The sequence below is a fragment of the Zalophus californianus genome, chromosome 15 (assembly GCF_009762305.2).
Source record: "Zalophus californianus isolate mZalCal1 chromosome 15, mZalCal1.pri.v2, whole genome shotgun sequence".
NCBI lineage: Eukaryota > Metazoa > Chordata > Mammalia > Carnivora > Otariidae > Zalophus > Zalophus californianus.
In genome coordinates this window covers 56,523,541-56,543,983 of record NC_045609.1, presented here as the reverse complement: position 1 = coordinate 56,543,983, position 20,443 = coordinate 56,523,541, and the positions used below count along the sequence as shown (strand labels likewise).

The 20,443-nt window shown below is 43.3% G+C and overlaps 1 protein-coding gene across 2 annotated transcripts in view; it reads left to right on the top strand.

Moving 5' to 3' along the window:
- Nucleotides 1–15,632, top strand: part of PIK3AP1 (phosphoinositide-3-kinase adaptor protein 1) — a 115,229-nt gene extending 99,597 nt beyond the window's left edge. For both annotated transcript variants that reach the window (XM_027595847.2, XM_027595846.2), the window contains exons 15-17: nt 3,699–3,769; nt 5,112–5,230; nt 12,357–15,632. In XM_027595847.2, the coding sequence (XP_027451648.1) occupies nt 3,699–3,769; nt 5,112–5,230; nt 12,357–12,414 (248 nt within the window). In that variant the 3' untranslated portion in view covers nt 12,415–15,632. The remainder of the gene's footprint in view (nt 1–3,698; nt 3,770–5,111; nt 5,231–12,356) is intronic.
- Nucleotides 15,633–20,443: the final 4,811 nt, after the last annotated feature.

The following is a 20,443-nucleotide window of genomic DNA, read 5'->3' as shown; positions in this document are numbered from 1 at the left end:
AGTTTTGTGCAAGGTCACACAGCCAGTGAAGCCAAGGTGGGAGCAGGCCCAGATTTTCTCTCAGGTTCATGTTCCCGCCACTCACTATTACTGGTTGAAACAGACCCAAAGCCTGTCACATCACCACAGAGGATGTGGGCAGAGGAGAAAACTTCTCCTTCCATAATAGGGGTGGTAATGTGTATCCAAAACCCTCTTGAGGCAATTTGGAGAATTCTGGCAAGTTCAGAAATGGGAGAGCTTTTCCTAGTGATCCCTGGTGGCTGAGAAAGCACAAGGCAGGTGGCCTGTCTCTCGGATGTGTGGTAGAGGAGAGATGTGGTATAGATCTTCTCGGGGTGAGGGCAGGGCATTCCGGGGCAGAGAGGAGGGGAAATTTAACAAGATAAATGGAAAGTACTCATTTCAGGTTCAGATTAATTTAAGTGATTTTATGTGTATGTTTTACTTTGAGGTGAAAAGAGAATGAAAAGCATAAACTATGCTTCTTACTTCGGGCAATGGTTTATTGCCCAGGAACAGCTAGCTCATCTGGTCAGAAAATGTTATTAAGTGTCAGACCAGTGGATTGTACTCTACTCTGTGGCTGTTGCCTGCATCCAGTCCCTGCTATACAGTTTCAGTTTTCTATTGCTGTGTAACAAACCACCCCAAAACACAGTGGCTTGAAACAACCATTTATTTATACCTGATTCTGCACTTGGGCAAGACTCAGTGGAGATGGTTCATTTCCGCTCCGTGTGGGTCAGTTGGGGTCACTCCTGCGCGTGTCATCAGCTGTAAGCTTGGCATGGGCGGGGACCATCCTAGATGGTCTGTCATCCTTCGGGCCTCTCCACATATGGCCTCTAAGTCAGTAGCCTGAACTTCTTATACGGTAACAAAATCCAGAAAGGGAACATTCCAGAAAGTTAGACCCCAATGTGCAAGTGCTTGTCATGCTTTACCTCGCATCACACTCACTCTTGTCATATTGAAGAGCAAGCTACATAGCTAAGCCTGGAAGGAGGGATGGAAGGAACTATTCAGACCCATGGGTCCTGGGAGGTGAAGGTCTGGGGATCACTAATGGATCTTGCGGTTGATGAAGTGGTGGTAGCTGCTTCATCTTGCAGGCCCTGTGCCAAGCATGTGTCTATGTGACCTAACCCATTCTGTGCAACAATGCTGGGAGTTCTAGATCAGGAAACGGACATTGAGAGAGGTTGGGCCCTGGGTCACAGGCCAAGTAGGCAGAAGGTCTGGCTGGGATTCACATCCAGATCTTGCTGTGCACTTAACCATCGGCACATACTGCCTTCCAAATAGGTATAGTCCCCAGGGCAGGGAGACAGAGTGAAGCTGGCCCAGCCCTGATCTACCAACTGCCCTTTATCCGCCAGGGTCACACCCTGAAGATAGCACTGTCTGTATTATGGTGCAGCTGTCATCTCTTGGGAACCACAGAAAAACAGATGCAGGTTAAATCTGTTCATAACTAAGATTTTAGTTAAGATTATTAATGTTATGTTTAACGGAACACAGGTTTTATTACAGAGACTTTTAACCTTTTCGTAGACTGTCGGGTCCATGTTTCTTAAGGGTCATATTATATTTGGTCACTTTTTTCCCCCCTCATTCATTTATCCACCAAATATTTGAAGATTGCTCTGTGTATTCTGAGCAAGACTGTACACTGGGGATACAAAGATGAAAAAGAAATGGAGCCGGTCTTCAGGTGGCTTGTAATGGAGTAGAGAAGATATAAAACTAGCATGAGTTAGATGCTTGTCTGATCTTCTTTCCTGGTGACAGAGGCCTGGAAGAGGTAGGCACTGCCCTCCTCCCCCCTGGCAAGAGGGAAGATGATGGGGGCCAGAGCCTCCTACCAGCCATGCAATCCAGAGGGGATGGGCGTAAGCAAGTCAGCCTGGGGAGGGAGAAGGTCAGGGCAGATGAACCAGGGAGCCAAGGTTCAAAGCCAAACTCTGGGGGTTAAAGATTTAGGAACACCTAGGGAAGGCACAATGGGAGCTGGTGAGTGTGAGTTTCTAGGGTCCTGGAGCCAGTGCCTGGACAGCTTTTTGCTCTCTCCCAGCAGATAACCTTCGGAAGGAGGCTGGTTCACTGTGAGGGAGTGGGATGAAGAATGATGAATGACAGAGACTTGGCTCTACAGGACTGGGAGCCCATGGGCTGGAGGGGTTACTTCCACTGGGGGAATCTGGAAAGGTTTCCATAGCATTTGTCCTGAGCATTGGAGCCTGAGGTTTTTGCTTTGTGCATAGGAGTGGGCTGGGGACATTCTGGACAAGTGGACATTGTTATGTATGGGTAACTGAATACAAAGGAAAAGGGTCATGTGCTCCTTAAAATAACACTCTGAATCCCCTGGCTTATTAAGTATTTTGATATATTATTTTAAATGTAAAAATCTACCCCAAGAAATAATCCAAAATTATAATCTTAAATTGCTCTATTTCAGCTCACATCTGAATTAATTAGGTCAAAGTTGGTAGCATAATAAAGTTGAAACTAAGACTCTTTACTTATAAACTAATATGATGAGAAGCTGTTTTAAGAGGAAATTCAGTAAACCTAAGATCTGGCAATACTGCTAGTGGCGACAGTGGTAAATTAAAGTCAATTTTTTTGGCCTTAGTTGACCAACTTTATTCTTTTTTTTGCTCCTGGATCATCACATAATTGATCTTGTTCTAATTCTGTGCTATCCAGTATGGTAGCTACTAGCCATATGTGGCTATTTAAAATGAAGTTAATTAAAACTAAAAAATTTAAATTTAGTTCCTTAGTTCCTGGTATGCGTAGCTACCATATTGGATAGTATACAATAGAACCTTTCCAGAAAGTTCTATTGGATAGTGCTGTTCTAGTAAGATAGGTAGGTGATACATTCCCAATTCAAATGCCTTGAGCACCTAAACTCACACAATCATAGTTCCTACTGTGAGCATAAATTATGCTTTGGAGTTTGTGTTTTGTATTTTGTCTGTATCAAACTGGCCTCTTACTGGGGCGCCTGGGTGGCTCAGCCAGTTAAGCATCTGCCTTCGGCTCAGGTCATGATCCCAGGGTTCTGGGCTCGAGCCCCACATCGGGCTCCCTGCTCCGCGGGAAGCCTGCTTCTCCCTCTCCCACTCCCCCTGCTTGTGTTCCCTCTCTCGCTGTGTCTCTTTCTGTCGAATAAATAAATAAAATCTTTAAAAAAAAAACTGGCCCCTTTTTGGAAGGTATATATGTGTGTGTGTGTGTGTGATTACATGCTTGCTCTAATTCCTAAATAAGTAAAAAACTTCAACAAGATGTTTGCAGATTTTAGAAATACCACTGAACAAGTAAGAAATAGAGCATCTCTGCTTCCTTGTCTGTTAAACCAGAGCACTAATAGCAGATAGGATTTTCACAGGGATTAAGTGTAGTCATGTTTTTAAAGCATGTAATGTGTGGTAAGCCCTCAGTAAACAGTGGCTATAAAGCAAAAAAATAAAAAAAGTAATAAAAAGGTGAACCATTTCATTTTATGCTGAAAGAAAAACTGAACACTAATAAAATGGTATAAGATGGCAGCATTTTGAAGATCCCATATTCACAGCTTATGTTTTGTTTCTATCAGTAAAAATAAGTAAGTGCTAGAGTCCTGCATTTTATTTTAGCCTGAGAGAATCCACAGTCCGGCTAATTTTGTTTGTACCCTTCAGGCAGTACGAGTAACCGATCCAGCACCCGGAGCCTCCTCAGTGTGAGCAGCGGGATGGAGGGGGACAATGAGGTGAGGGCTGGGGACCCCACCCCCGTTTTTCTTGTCCGAGGGTCATTCCACTGCAGGAAATAGAAATCCAGGTGAAAGAAGCCAGACAAGAAAGGTGACATAATATAGGATTCCATTTATGTGAACTATCCAGAATAGGTAGCATCAGAGAGACAGAATACCGATTTGGTGGTTCCCAGAGGCTTGGGGGAGGGGGAAACGGGGAGTACTGTTTCCTTTGGGGATGATGAAATGTTTGGGGACTAGATAGAGGTGGTGGTTGTACAATATTGTGAAAGTACTAAATGCCACTGAATTGTTCACTTTAAATGGTTAATTTTATGTTATGTGAATTTTACCTCAATAAAAAGGGAGGGAGGGAGGAAGGAAGGAAGGAAAGGAGGGAAGGGAGAAAGGAGAGAGGGAGGGAGGGAGGGAGAAATAGAAATTCGCTCTGACTGGTTAAGCCAAAAGGGCATCTGTGAGAAGGAGCGGGATGACTATCAGGGAATCTGGGGCTTGAGATCACATTTTGGGGCTTGGATCAGGAGCAGTGAGAAATGGCGGAGCCAAGGCCGCTGCTCCGTGTATCCCCAGGGCCACATGCTCTTTCGTCTCTTCTTCCCTGGGCATATCTGCTTTCTTCTCTCTCTGGACGCTGGCCTTTTCTGCTCCTCCACGTGTATGGTGGCAAATAGTCCCCTGAGAGCCACAAGGCCTCTGAGGAGAGGGTGAGCTGCTGCCCTAGCTGAAGCCCAATTTGGTCAGGGTGTCTATTCTGATCCAGTGACCAGTGGCTGGGATGAGCAGGAGGGGTCACTGCCAACCCAGGAGACTCCCTGAGATAGGGTCCTTGGGGTGGGCCACCCCGCCAGTGAGCAGCTTCTATTAATTACCCCACGACTGAGAACCACTCACGGTTCTGCTGTCCGAAAAAGGGACTTTGGTTTAAAAATAAAATTTCTCCAGCTCTATCTGGTCATATAGAGCAGGCTTCTCACCCTTTAATGTGCATAAGAATTACCTAGGATCTTGTTAATATGCAGGTTCTGATCAAACAGGTCTGAGGAGGAGCTTGAGAGCCAGCATTTCTCACAAGCTCTCAGGTGATGCTGATTTGATGGCCCACAGAGGGCACTCTGAGTAACAAGGACCATTAATGATAATTTGGGCTTCATTGTCTCCTCAGTGCCTGTAGGTGTCAATGGAAAGCTGACCTGGTGTTGCTGGATTCATTCTCAGTTTGTGAATGACCTTTAGCCAAAGCCTGAGGGGGACTGAGAGGCTCTTGGGATAATGGTGTCCGATTATGCTTGTTGCTTAATGTAACTTCCCCTTTTCTTTCTCATCTCTTTTGCTGCAGGATAATGAAGTCCCTGAGGTTACCAGAAGTCGTAGCCCAGGCCCCCCACAAGTGGAAGGAACACCCACTGTGCCCCTTGAGAGGCCCCCCAGGGTACCTCCAAGAGCTGCCTCACAGAGGTAACATTGATGCTGATAAGAAATGTTTTCCTCACTCTGAATTCCAGCTGGGGGAGAGTAAGATTTGGGGACATCTAAGATGACCTAAGAATGAGTGCAGCGCTAACTAAAACGCCTACTTTTAATGCATTTTAATATGGACTTTTAATTAATTTGATGCTTTATTCGAGTGCAAATACTTTAAATAGTAAGTGCAATATTTCATCAATGAAGTACTTTGGTAAACATCAACTTTTTGAGATACTTGTATGTTTGCTTAGAATTCGGCTCCCTAATAACTAATTCCCTTGGCTGTATTGTGGGGACAGTGCCTTTTGGGGACCAGGAGGTAAGAAGGAATTGGGGATGAAAATAAAGGTGGGGGCAGCTTGGTGTGGTGGGGAGCATGGCTGTAGTACCACACTCACTATCTGGGGACAGTGTCCAGAAGGCACTTGTGAACTTGGATGAATTGCTTCACTTTCCTGTAACTCAATTCTTTGTCTGTAAAATGGGGATAACAGTAGAACGTCCTCACAGAGTTGTAAGGGGGGCATCTTGGCCCATAGTAAAAGCTGAACAGAATGAGTGATTTTTCTCATCCGGGAGAAGAATGAGCATATGGAGATTTGGAGATGGGCATTAGACAGACAAGTTCAGAGTGTTTGCTGGGCTCTGATGTCTGTCTTAATGGTACTCGGGCCTCTGGTGGGAACCTTTTCAAGGTCTCGTGGAGTGACAGGAAAAGTGGTCAAAGCTAGTTTCTGTGTCCGCCCATGCAGAAAGGGGCCTTGGGAATGAAAGCCTAGGCTTGTCTTAGGTGTTTATTTCTTTGATGTCTAAGATATAATGTGGGGGGAATGATTAAAAGGTGGAAGCTTGGGGCGCCTGGGTGGCTCAGTCGTTAAGCATCTGCCTTCGGCTCAGGTCATGATCCCGGCGTCCTGGGATCGAGCCCCGCCTGGGGCTCCATACTCTGCATGAAGCCTCTTTCTCCCTCTCCCACTCCCCCTGCTTGTGTTCCCTCTCTCGTTCTCTCTGTCAAATAAATAAATCTTTTAAAAAAAATAAATAAAAAAAATAAAAGGTGGAAGCTTTCTTTTTTTCCAACCAGGGTTGGTTTTTTTTTTTAAATGTTGAAACTTAAATGAATCTCATCAGTGCAATTTGTTGAGAAAGTGCAACAAGGAAGCTTTTCTTCTGGTTTTCTGGAAAGAGAAGCTGACTGTGTGCTAGGTGTCTGTCCACTTCTCCCTTTGTTGTTCACCCCCCTTAGCGTGTGCTCCCAGTAACATTCACGTACTGACACTTGTTACACAGAGCCCTGCAATCGCAAGCCGTGTCACGTTCACCGGCTTGTTTCCTTGGTGTAGACTAGAGGTCACATAGTAGAATGTTAGTCCTGGAAGGACCCGTAGCGATAATCTGGTCCAGTCCCCTGAATTGGCATAACGTGCTGTTGCTTGAAAATTATATAGTTGGTAATTGGGAGGAGGTGTTTATGGAGAACTATAGTAATAAATGCTAATCTGTATTGAGTGTGTACTATGTACTAGGTATTATGTTCAACACATTGAATGCATTATCTTAATTCCTTCCACAACTCTTAGAGATAGATATTTAGGATTATCCCATTTTGCAGATATACACACTGGGTCTTGGACTAGATTAAGACTTGTTCTGTGTCGCAGACCCGGGTGTGCCTGACTGGAGGCTCTAGTGTCTTAGTCATTTTGTGACACCTGTTCAGGAAGGTCAGGGTGTCCATAGGAGGAGATCCAAGACCTAAGACCTCTTATTCCTAAAGACTGTAGAGTTTGGAGGCAGTTGACTAGTTTCAAGAAGATGAAAATAGTTGTCAAGTTTGAAACTATAGCTGCAAGACTCTGGGATTTTGTTAATGGGAGAGGAAAAGAGAAAAACCAGGAAAACACGTTCCAGAAATTAAAGGATAGAAAATGAGATACATATAAATGTGTAAACAGAGATGGCTGATAAACTTTTGGGGGAGTTTGGAAGCATGTTGTGATAAAAATGGGAGCAAAAAAGAGGAAAACACTTTTACTAAAGAAATAGTGTTTGCAAAGAAATCTGTAATTGATAGAGCTTGGCATTTGGGTTCCTTTTTGGTGTGAAGAAAGGTTAGCAAATATGCAATTGTTTTGTAAGTATGTATGCAATTCGCATAATAAAATGAGGAGATGTTTGAAAAAATAATAAAGCCAATAAATGGCTTCCATGCTTGACCTGCTGACAGACAGGAGGGGAGGCTCACCTTGGGGGTCTCCTCTGCCCTTCCAGATCTGGGAATCAGTAACTGTTCTTTGGCCATGTCTCCTGAGTGCCTCTGCTCTCAAACAGCACTGGGGGTGCAGTGCTTCTCGCCCCCTCCCAGTCCTGGTCCCTTCCTCTGCTCACTCCACATGCTGTCCCCAGAACTTGAGCTGCCAGTGAGGACTCCAAGCTTCCATGTCTACCTCAGCCCTCTGTTTCCTACTCTCTGCTGGCGACCTCAACCCAGATGCCCCCCAGACATCTCAAATACAGCCCGTGCAAAACTGAATTCATCCCACCTGCCATTCTCTGCCCCAGACTGTCTTCTTCTGGTGAGTTCCCAGCCCCAAACTGTCTTCTTCTGGTGAGTTCCCAGCCTGTGATAATGGCACGGTTCTCTCACTTCCCCAAGCACCAAACCCAGGAGTCATCCTCCAACCCTGCCTCCCTGGCAGCTCGCACAGAGCGTGTCTCCAGGCTCTGTCTGTTCTGCTGCCCTTTCAGCTCTCGGATCCACCCCCTCTCCATCTGCCTGTGCCGACGTTCATCCTTGTAGACCCACACTTACTCCCTCCTCCATATTACTGCCAGAGTGCGCCTTCTAGATCAGAAATTGCTGATGATGTCACTTCCTGGCATAAAAGCCTTCACATTTAACGCTGTAGTTTTTAGCATTAAAAACTGTCTAGCCTCAAGTCCCACCTTCTCCTGTATTCACTGATGCTCCACCCCTGCATTCCCAGTGAGCTGTGCCATTTAGAACTGTGTCTTTGCCTGGAATGCTGTCTCCCTACTCCTTTCCAACCTCTGCTTAGAAAATTCTTGCACATCCTTTAGGATTCAGTCTAGTCATCACCTCCTCTATGAAGGCTTCCCTAATGTTCCTATGCAAAATGAGCCTTCTTGTGGTTCTCCAAATACCTCTATTATAATTCATTCCACATTATGGCCCTTGTTTATGTATCTGTTTCCACAAGTGGATGGTGAGCCTTTAAAGAATAGAAACTGTTTTTGACTAAAACATTTTTCCTACTGTCCCCAGCCCCAGTGCTTAGCACAGTAACTGGAACACAGTAGGAACTTAATAAATATTTATCGTGTAAGTGAATTACTGGATGGATGGAGAGATTGGTACTGCTTGTGTTAGACTACCTATCTCTTGAAGAGTTAGCCATCAGGTCATCTGCCACAGGGCAGGTGGGTCATAGATTAGTGGAAAGAGGCTTCACACTCCCACCTTTAAGTTCTTAATGTATTTCAAAGTCAGGGAAGGCAGATGGTGACAAGAACAGGAGCAGATGCATTATACCTCTGCACAGCATTTCCCTTGCAGGGCATTACTCCTTAGAGAGTGGGCAGCTAACAATATCACACTCTTCACAGGTGAGATCCTGCCAGTTGACCAAAAAAACCAAAACCAGACAAACAAAAAAAAACCCCGCAAAACAAAACCCCAAATCTTACTGAGCCATTGCTACTTTGCTTTTTAAGCATATTTTGCCATTCGCTAGTGATTTGTCAGTCACTAACAATTTGTGCACTCCCCTTTAAGGCAAAGCCAAGGTCCTGTGTAATCAGAACATTCTTCCGGAGGCCTCCTGCAGTGCCAGAGGTTAATACTTTAGATGCAGACTTGTGAAGAGGTCTGTGGAGTCCCTAGGAGGGGCTGGAGTGGTCAGGGAGTGAGGGTACTTGGGACAGAAGCTATTTACTAATAGGGAAGTTTAAAAATATTTTCAACAATGTTATGATCATACAAAAGCATACCAGCTAAATAACAGTCCTGCTTTGAAAGAACATTAACCAACATCAAGATTGCTGGGTTCTTGAACCAAACTCATCAGCTGCAAGACCTTACCCTCAACAGGGAGGAGAAAACAGCCAGTTGTTAGGTACCTCTGGTCACTTGTGTTTCCAACTCCAGCTCCCCAGTGTTCTGCAGAGGCTGTCTCCCCACAGACCAGCCCTTGATTCTGATTTAATACACTTTACTTCCATGGTTCTGGTATGTCTAGAATCACAAATCCATTTCCCTGAGATAGGACTTCCAATCCTAGGTTGGGATTGTTCATCACAATAAAATACAGAAATAATTTGCTTGTAGGCCCACCCCAGCTGCAGAATGGGACAGCAGAGAGGGAGGAAAAGGGGCCAGCAGGGCATCATGACTGTCTTTATGGTGGACGATAAATTGTAAGGCTCATGGAGCATCCATGGGAAAAAGACTAAGAACAGATCTTTATTCATAATAATAAAATTATTAGCTTTACTTCTTGAGTGCCTACTCTAAGGCACAACTGTGCTACCTACTTTCCAGTTGTCATCTCCAAGCCTCACACAACACTCTGATGTACATATCTGTAGGTACTTCTGTTGGGCTGATGAGAAACACATTAAGAGAAATTGGAACTTGTCCTTCAGCTGTGTGCATAGGTGCCTTTGCTATATGTTCTCATAGGTTCTGAACTTCCTCTATCAAAATAATGCAGTTTACTGATTGTTCCTATTGTCTGTTTTATCCATTACTTTTTTAGCACTGTGAGGGCAGGATCCATGTCCACTGAACTTGCTGCTATATCCCATGCTCAGGAGTAGACACATAGATAAAAGTTTTTTGAGAGGGAGGGAGGGAAGGTGAGAGGGAAGGAAGGAAGCAAGCAAGCAAACAAGCAATCCAGGAAGCCAAGAAGCCTAAATAAGCTTACTCCAGTAATGAGTGGTATTACCTGACTTTCCTTCAGCCTTCTCCTGTAAGCTCTGGTTTTATAGGGCAGGTTGGGAAGGCAGAAGGAGACGGTCCATTTGTTTTTTCTGGATAAAGAGGCAACCACGCAAAACCACCTACTTCCAGAGGCCACAGCAGGGCCTCCTGAGGATGTTTGTGGCAGTTCTTTTCTATTCCTGCTTCCCTGCCTTGTTCCTGAGACAGCCCCTCTTTCTTCAACTCTTTTGTCATTTCCTTGACCTACGTAAAACTTGCATTCAAGAAACATTTAGTAAATATTTAATCCTTGATTCATTCAATCCTCAACTATGCAACTCCAGGATAGCACAGTTCAATTACAGCACCTGACAAAGCTCTCTTTCTTGACTTATTGACTTGCTTCCAAGAGAATCAAATATTGGTTTTATGGCACACATGTGGAAACACTAGCCACAATTGTTGAACCTCTCTGTAAATAGACTCACCCAGGTCTATCTGGAATGGCATTTAGGACTGTTTAAAAACCATCCAGAATAACATGGAGTGGGGCTTCTAGGAAAGTAAATGTGGAGTTGGGATATCACACTTAGTGATCCCATGAGGAAGTAGTTGTGAGAAGCAGACTTTAGAAATTGTTAATTCTTCTCTCAAGGGACCCCCTCCTACAGTATGTCTCCTGCCTGGCTGCATATTTGAATCACTGGTGTTTTAAAATATAGGCTTTATTATTATTATTATTTTAAAGATTTTATTTATCTGAGAGAGAGAGAGAGAGAGAGATCATGAGCAGTGGGGAGGGGTAGAGGGAGAAGCAGACTCCCCGCTGAGCAGGGAGCCAGATGCAGGAATCAATGCCAGAGTCCTAGGATCATGATCTGAGCCAAAGGTAGATGCTTAACCAACTGAGCCCAAGGCTTTATTATTATTTAGGTATGGTATGATAAACAGATCAGGAGACAACTGTTCTTGAGAAGATAGTTTGTTGTACTCATAGATCCCAAGAGGAGGGGGCACATTATGTCATGGGGGCCCACGGGGGAAGTACCAGGTTTAGTCAGGAGAAAGGCAGTGGAGTTGGGGAACATGGGCCAGAGCTTTTGCTGTGGTTTCCGCAGGAGGGTACAAGGAAGGTAGAGTAAGCAGATTTAGGATTGGCTAGTTTGAGTAATTTCAGTAGACTCTGGGGCAAAGGTCCCTAGTTGTCTGGCACCTGGCACTCCTGGCCCTCCTGTGATTAGGGCAGATGGATAGGGCCCAAATGCGAGAGCCCATAAAGGAAGTGGTTGGGGTATAGGCTGGGACTGGTTAGTTTGCATATGAAAGGTGTGCTCATCAGCAAGTTGCTATCTATAAGAATTCATTTGCCATGGGAGGGGCAGTCCCTCCAGGATTAGCAAGGCTCCAGGTATCAAAGCATCAGAAAATAAAAGACAGGGGCGCCTGGGTGGCTCAGTTGGTTAAGCATCTGTCTTCGGCTCAGGTCATGATCCCAGGGTCCTGGGATGGAGTCCCACATCGGGCTCCCCGCTCAGCGGGGGGCCTGCTTCTCCCTCTCCCTCTGCCTGCTGCTCTGCCTACTTGTGCTCGCTCTCTCTCTGTCAAGTAAGTAAATAAAATCTTAAAAAATAAATAAGTGAAAGACGTGGTTAATATAACTTGTTGGGGGAGAGACACTGTTAAAAAAATTACTCTACCTTCCTTGTACCTTCCTGCAGAAACCACAATAAAAGCTCTGGCCCATGTTCCCCAACTCCACTGCCTTTCTCCTGACTAAACCTGGTACTTCCCCAGCGGGCCCCCATGGCATAATGTGCCCCCCACCTCTTGGGATCTATGAGTACAACAAACTATCTTCTCAAGAACAGTTGTCTCCTGATCTGTTTTTCTTACCATACCATGCTTGAGCCTTATCCTTTAGAGGTTATGAAGGAATGGGTCTCGGAGAAAGCCTGGGACTTGGTATTTTTTAAAGGTCCACTGGTGACTCTAATGTGCAGCTAAGGTTGTGAGGCATGGCCAGCAGATATGCCACTCAGTGGTCCATATGGTTTCATCAATTACGGAACATGTTCCCTTTGCATAGTTTACTGAGTTTCCAACAAACTATGGATGCCTAAGAACTAGTTAATCAAATTCATTTAAAAATTATTCCTTTATCTTTTATTTCAGGCCTCCTCCCAGGGAGACCTTCCACCCCCCTCCGCCTGTTCCACCCAGAGGGCGCTGACTCCACCTCCTAAAACCTGCCTACGTCTGGACTTGGAGACTTGCAATTTCAGCCTGTTAATGATGTCTTCGTGTTGAGTTCTATGGCAGGACTACTGACTTAAGACCTCCTCTCATGGCTGATGTCATTGTGGCCCTGCTGGTTTGGGCTTTCCTTGAAGAAGATATTATTAAGGCATGAAGAAGTGAAAAACTGAGGACTTTATTCACCATCACCAAGTATATTGATCCATAGCCTTGTTTGCCAGAAGGATAAAGACTTAATTGGAATACTTACCTCAAATTTGGCATGTCAGAAGCCTGAGAAGATTGATTATAAATGTACTTTTACAAGTGATTTTACTGAAATGCACTTATATTAGGCCTTACTTATTTGCTAGTCCAGACTAACTTCTAGAAGTGGTTATGATTTAAGACTTACAATATCCGGGTAAGGAGATATGTTCTGATTTTTAAATGGTTCTTCAACTTTTCTGTAGATTCTGGAGGGTGTCTAAATGCCAGGCCTGGTCACAATAGAACAAACTGAAAAAGATTTTAGAGATGGATTAGTCCTAACTCCTTTTATATGGAAGGCAAATCTGAGGTTCCACAGAAACTAAGAGTACACAATTGGTTAGAAGAAGAGATGTGTTTAGAGGCTGGGTCTCTTAATTTCAGGTCACCACACTTTCAATCTCTAGATAGCCAATCGCTCTCCCTCAAGAAATGCCCACATGTAGAAATTTGGTCACTAACTGACTATTGACCTTCCAGAAATGTCCTTCCATATCTCCCAGGCATGGGACTATCAAGTATTTTTTTCAATTTGGGCATTTATAATTCAGTATGCTTTCCAAAACAGTATTGTTGCCAAGGAATATCTGCAAATGGTTGGGAACCAGAAGCTTGGGATGCCAATGACCACATTTATTGTTCTGTAGTCTTTATAGGTCTTACTAGTTCTGGCCATAAGGAGAGAGAAGGATCCTTGACTCTTTCTCTGCCAAGAGGTCAGAAGAGAAAGGAAGAATGTAAAATAGAAACATTTATCTATTTCCTTATTATTACCACTAGACTTGGGATATCTGTACAAAGAATAGAGAGCCATTAATATGTCATAATTGTCATATGCCACTAATATGTCATTAATTTTGAGTTACTGGCACAGAAATCTACCTTTAGAGCACAGATCCTTAATTTGATACTTAAACATACAGTAAAGTTAGTATCAGACATATTTCTTTAAAAAATATCAGAAATCTGGTGATTTTTCAGGAAATGTATTCTCTATCCCACACAGATACAAGCCACAGTATTAATGATCTATTTAAGTACAGTTTTATTGTGTCCTTTTCTAATGATTCAGGGGTGTTGTTGTTGTTTTCCAATTTCATTCATCGGTCCAGCAAACAAGGACTCATATTGAAATTAATAGCTTATGGGTTGTGGGTCATTTTTCTGACATAAAATACACTATTGGCTGTGGCCATTAAGAGAGTGTTTGTGCAAATCACCTACCACAATGCCTGGCACATGGTAGCCATTCTGCACGGTTCCTTTACTCTCTTTGTCACTTCTTTGGGAGAAAGAGGGTAATGTGGGATAGAGGGAGAGCAAGAAATTATAATGTTGGTGTGGATGTCCTTCCTCTTATTTATAGATGATCTCTTAAGCACATTTGATTTTGATAAAAGCTACACTTTTTTTTTTAATATTCAGTGTCTCTGGGCCCCTTCTTAGAGGCCAAATTTAGATTTTTGTGCATTCTCTGATTAATAAGCATTTAGATCAATAACATGGCAAAACTTACTGCCAGCTATTGGTGTTAGCATCTTTGTATGCACATCACTGTTTGTACAATATTGGAATATTTAGTTACATTTTATTCTTCTGTGAAAGTAAGTGGAAAACAAAATTGAAAGTGCTGATTAGACACTTGGGTCTGACAAATGTGACACACTTGAGACATGGGTGGAAATGGTCAGGAGTTCATTGCACATCCAAGCTGCTCCATGTTATCAAAGAATGTGTCCAACAATGAAGTGAAATTCTTCATTTTCTGGAAACAGAACTACCCATTATAACATAAATTTATTCAACTTCTGCACACTCAACTTTTATACACATTTTTAGGAATAAATTATGTAACAAAACCTTGGATTTCAATACAGTGAGGATCAGAAACTAAATTTGTAAGTAGGTATCCAAAGAGACTGTTAAAAAAGTTCTCTTTGGGAAACAACTCTGCTGCCACCATCCTTCCCCGAGATTTTATGAGCTGGTTCAATAGAAAGTGAAGCTATTAGTCATATTCATGTCATTGTCACATTCATGGTCACTGTACAAGGCACATTGTCCTTTAGTTCCTAGGCCAGTATTCTTCCTTAATCTCATATTAAAACCTGTGAGCAGATAACCCAACAATATAAGCAACAAAGCACGAAGACTGAGAGACTATGAACAAGAGGTTGGTGTTGCAATCAAATAATTTAGCTTGACATATTTAATGACGTGAATAATCCGTAATGCTTTGCCATAATTAGGCAAATTGATAGTATGAAAATTACTTCAGTGAGGAGTTTTACAAGTCAAGCTAAGTACTTATTCTCCCCTCCATTTTTCTTGCTTTGTTACTAAAAAAGGGAGGTTCTAGCCTGTCCTATATCACTTCAGTAGTTGGGATTTTTAAATCCCTCTCCCATATGCACCAGGAAATAGGATGGTTTTCTGTGCTCCTCTTTCAAAGAATATTGTTTGGTTTTGCAGCTGGTTGGCTGAGGAAGCATTAATAACAGATTTATTTCAGTCTGAGAACCGACTGTTTTAAGTGATTGCTTCCTAAAGAAAGAACTGAGAACAATTAGAAAGTTTTCTCCCTGCCTACAACATTCCAGGTAGAACAGAAAAGAGAGGTACAAAGTGATGAGTAGCAATGGAAGGACTGCCCCACCCCAGAAGTAAATAACTAGAAAGACAAACATAACAGAGTAGAAAGAAGAACTAGAATTTCAAAGAAAAGGGAATCTGAAACTAGCCCCTATACAAGGCTTGTCTTGGGTGGCCATAAGGCAAGTAGATCTCCTCACCTGCCCACCAGAGTCTTAAAAGTTCATAAAAGGGGCGCCTGGGTGGCTCAGTAGGTTAAGCGACTGCCTTCGGCTCAGGTCATGATCCTGGAGTCCTGGGATCGAGTCCCACATCGGGCTCCCTGCTCGGCAGGGAGTCTGCTTCTCCCTCTGGCCCTCTTCCCTCTTGTGTTCTCTATCTCTCATTCTCTCTCTCTTGAATAAATAAATAAAAATCTTAAAAAAAAAAAAAGTTCATATAGAGAGACCTTAACTGGGTTCAGTCACATATACCGTCCAGATGGTCTCAACAAAACCTTACTCCCTCAAGGTTATGTTCTTGGAGCAGCTCCCACTTTGGAAATAGTGGGCAGAGTATATATTCCAAAGACAGGGAAGGGGGTAAGGATCCTCTGACTGCCAGGGTACAGCGCGAGGGTCAACTGGCAGTCATGTTCTCTCAATTACCTTCTCTAACAGTACCTGACATTGGAAATCAAAAGATATGTTGTTATTTATAGACCAAGACTTTTGAAGATCATGTTTATTAAGAATGAAAATAAAAGATTGAAATGGTGGGTTTCTGGATCATTTACTGGTCATAAGCCCTTTAACCAACCGAGTCTTATTAGGACTACCATAAACAGGCTGGACAGCCATTTGGAGGAGGGGTGTACCCTTTCACTAGCACGTTTTCTCCCCTTTGGTGTCAGGGAATGGGGTCATTAATCTAGATGAAGAAACTGGTGAAACAAGATATACCAATGTTTTTTACTCCTTAGTCTGACAGAAGAGCCCCGATTTTTTTTTAAAGATTTTATTTATTTATATATTTATTTATTTATATTTTTTAAAGATTTAATTATTTATTTGACAGAGAGACAGCAAGAGAGGGAACACAAGCAGGGGGAGTGGGAGAGGGAGAAACAGGCCTCCTGCTGAGCAGGGAGCCCGATGCGGGGCTCGATCCCAGGACCCTGGGACCATGACCTGAGACGAAGGCAGGCACTTAATGACTGGGCCACCCAGGCACCCCAAGATTTTATTTATTTTTGAGAGAGAGATAGGGAGAGAGAGTGCACGAGCTGGGGGTAAGGGGCAGAGGGAGAAGCAGACTCCTTTCTGAGCAGGGAGCCTGATGCGGGGACTTGATCCCAGGACCCAGGATCATGACCTGAGCCGAAGGTAGACGCATAACTGACCGAGCCACCCAGGTGCCCGGAACAGCCCTGGTTTTGATGGTGCTTCCTAGTCCTATTTTTTAGTGTAAAGTCATCAGTTTCCAAAGATATTTGAAGCCACACTCCTTTTCCTCTAGCCGGTATTTAATTCCTGTTCCTTCTTTCCATACCTACCGTAATCAGACTTGTATCCCTAGAGCCATTTATCATCATTTCCTAGTACCTACCGGAATTCCTGGCACATAGTAGAGCTTGATAAATAGTTGCTGAGTTAATGACCCTATCTGCTCTCCCCACCATTAAACTTTTCCAAATACTCCACCAAAATTGGGTTTCCTCGTTTCTTTTCTTTTCTTTTTTTTTTGAAGATTTTATTTATTTATTTGACAGAGAGAGACACAGCGAGAGAGGGAACACAAGCAGGGGGAGGGGGAGAGGGAGAAGCAGGCTGCCCGCGGAGCAGGGAGCCCGATGTGGGGCTCGATCCCAGGACCCTGGGACCATGACCTGAGCCAAAGGCAGATGCTTAACTTAACGACTGAGCCATCCTGGCGCCCCTGGGTTTCCTCTTCTCTACTTACCCATTGCTCTTACTGACTCTTGAACATTTGCAGTTGGTCACATTTTGTGTAGTCCTTTTTTTGTACACTGTCCTTCCTATTCTCTGTTGTGTGTATAATTTCCTGGTTTTAAGTCTACGCTCCCCAAATTGATGCTTTAAATTTTTCTTGTGTCCTCCCCACCCCCAAGCAATTGCCAACCCAGTGCTCCCCACAACACCAAATGCTTGCTGCCTCAACTCTGTGGAGGCTGGTAATGGATGTTCAAGCAAGAAACTTCTCATCCATCTTAATTCAGCACTTACACTGCTTGTTCTTCAATTGCACATCATCACTTGATTCAAAAGCAGTGATTATTCATTCACGGAGGATTTACTGGGCTTTCACTATGAGCAAGTCACTTTGCTAGGTACTCTAGGGGATATACAAAGATGTATAAGACGCCTCCTCTGATTTCTATAGGAATTACTGGTGTACGATTCATTCAGCAATTAATCGTGTACTGCCTTGTGATGTCTCTTAGACTGGCTAGAAAGTATTGTGCAAATCCTCTATGCAGTTTGACTATTCACTTATTAATGTCTTCCTTCATTCACTCAGCAAATAGTTTGAATGTCTATGATGTGATGAACACTATTCCAGCAGCTGGGACAGATAGAAAGATGAACAAATGATAGTCCTTGCCATCATAAAAGGTCAGAAGGTAGGGGCGCCTAGCTGGCTCAGTCGGTTGAGTGTCTGCCTTCGGCTCAGGTCATGATCCCAGGAACCTGGGATGGAGCGCCCACATCGGGTTCTCTGCTCAGAGGGGAGCCTGCTTCTCTCTCTCCCTCTGCCACTCCCCCTGCTTGTGCTCTCTCTCAGATAAATAAATAAAATCTTTTAAAAAACAATAAATACACATCCCTGAAAACTCTACTGGATTAATAATTGTTGAAGTTTTTTTTTTTAAATGTCAGAATGTAGTACAGAAGAGGAGAGGGAAAGTGGTAACTGTGGCATGACATACTGAATGCTTTTGGAACCCCAAAGAAGGGATGCTCAACTTCCTGTTTCACAGAAGAGGTGATAATTCACTTAGGCCTGGAAGGAGAGTATCCAATGGTTGTCCGCTTATTTGCATTCTAGGCAAAGGCACACAAGTATAAAAAAAACATGGTATATTTGGGAAATACAGGGATGCAGCCAGGACGAGGAGATTGGTGGGAGGTAAAGTTGGAGTCTGATAAATTGGGGTCTGATTGTGCAGCTGCCTGTTAACAGGGCTGTCCTTTAGCAAGAAACTTTGCCCCCTGATTACGTACAGAGCACATGGTCACTGTAAAAAACATCCAAATATTTACAGGTATGTACAAAGAAACTTACCTGGTGTTAATGGTTTGCATCATAATTTTTCAGATTGTTTTCTCTGGGTAGACTAATATTGGACCATTTAAAAGGGGATTATATTCCAGGCACCGGGTGGCTCAGTCGGTTAAGCATCTGACTCTTGATTTCGGCTCAGGTCGTGATTTCAGGGTCTTGAGATCAAGTCCTGCATTGGGCTCCATACTCAGCTTGGAGTCTGCTTCAGATTCTCTTTCTCCCTCAAAATAAGTAAATAAAAATCTTTAAAAAAATAAAATGTTATTATATTCTATTTTGTCAGCATTTTTCATTTAAAAGTATCTTTTACTTTTGGGGCACGTGGGTGGACAGTTAGTGTCTGACCCTTGGTTTAGGCTCCAGTCATGATCTCAGGGTCGTTTGGAGCCCTAAGTTGGGCTCCGTGCTCAGCAGAGAATCTGCTTCAGATTCTCTCTCCCTCTCCCTCTCTTGTTCATGCACATGCTCTAATAATCTTTAAAACATTATCTCTTAATATCACTGCATGCCAGGGCGCTTGGGTGGCTCAGTTGGTTGGGCGACTGCCTTCAGCTCGGGTTGTGATCCTGGAGTCCCAGGATTGAGTCCCGCATCGGGCTCCCCGCTCAGCGGGGAGTCTGCTTCTCCCTCTGACCCTCTTCCCTCTCATGCTCTCTATCTCTCATTCTCTCTCTCAAATAAATAAATAAAATCTTTAAAAAAAATGTTGCTGTTCACTTTTTTAAAAAGTTAAAAAAAATATCACTGCATGCCAGTACATACAGGTCTATTTCATTTTTAAAAATGGTTGTACAGATGGAGGTCCATTTATTTAGTAGTAAGAAAGACTGGTTTTGGAACCAGACTGCTTGGGACTGACTTCTCTTTCAGCAAGCCACTTAACCTCTCTGTGCTTCAGTTATCATACCTGTAAAATGAACATACATAGGGTTTTTGTGAGGATTGAATGAGTCAACAGGTGTAAAGGGCTCAGAATAGTGCTTGGCAGATGAAAATCTTAACTATGATTCCATGATTTATTTAAACAAAATTCAAGGAATTGTTTTTAAAATAATTTAAAAATAATTTTTAAATTTTAAATTAATTTTAAAATTAATTTTAAATTTTAACTTATTTTATTTATTTAATTTTATTTTAAATTTTAAAATATTTTTTAAAAGATTTATTTATTTATTGAGAGAGGGAGAGGGTGCACGAGCAGTGGGGCAGAGGCAGAGGGAGAGAATCTCCAGTAGACATCCCCGGATTGAGGAGCTGGATGCGGGCTGGATCCTACCACCCTCAGATTATGACGCCAGCTGAAATCAAGAGTAGGACGCTTAACCGACTGAGCCACCCAGCCACCCTCAAGGAGTGTTTTAAACAAGGGAGTGATACAACCAGGTTTCTTTTTAGAAAGATCACTCTCGCACTTGTTGGGGAGGATAAACAGTGAGGGAAGATTGGTGGCAGGGATCCTGTTAGACTGTTTCAGTACGCGGTGAGATGGAGACGGGCTGTTACTGGCAGAAGAAAAGAGGAAAAGTAAATTTTTGAGGCATTTCTAAGCGACCAAATAACCACTTGTCGACTGCTCATGGTTGAAAGAGACCGTCCGACTACAAGTTCCAGCTATTTGGCTTAGAGGACTGTGTAGATGGTGGTGCCATATTTACACGACGAGCATTTTTAAAGTTCCTACTACGGGCTTGGCACTGTTCTAGGCACCGGAAATAAGGGCAGTGCACAGGATCTCTGCTTAGGAGAGGAGCTCAGATTCCAAGAGGTGTTTATGTCTGGACAGGAGACCAACAATAGAATCGAACAGATGAATGAATAAGAATTTCAACAAGATCAAATAGTAGGGGCCTGATAAATAGTCAAGTGACTCTAAAACA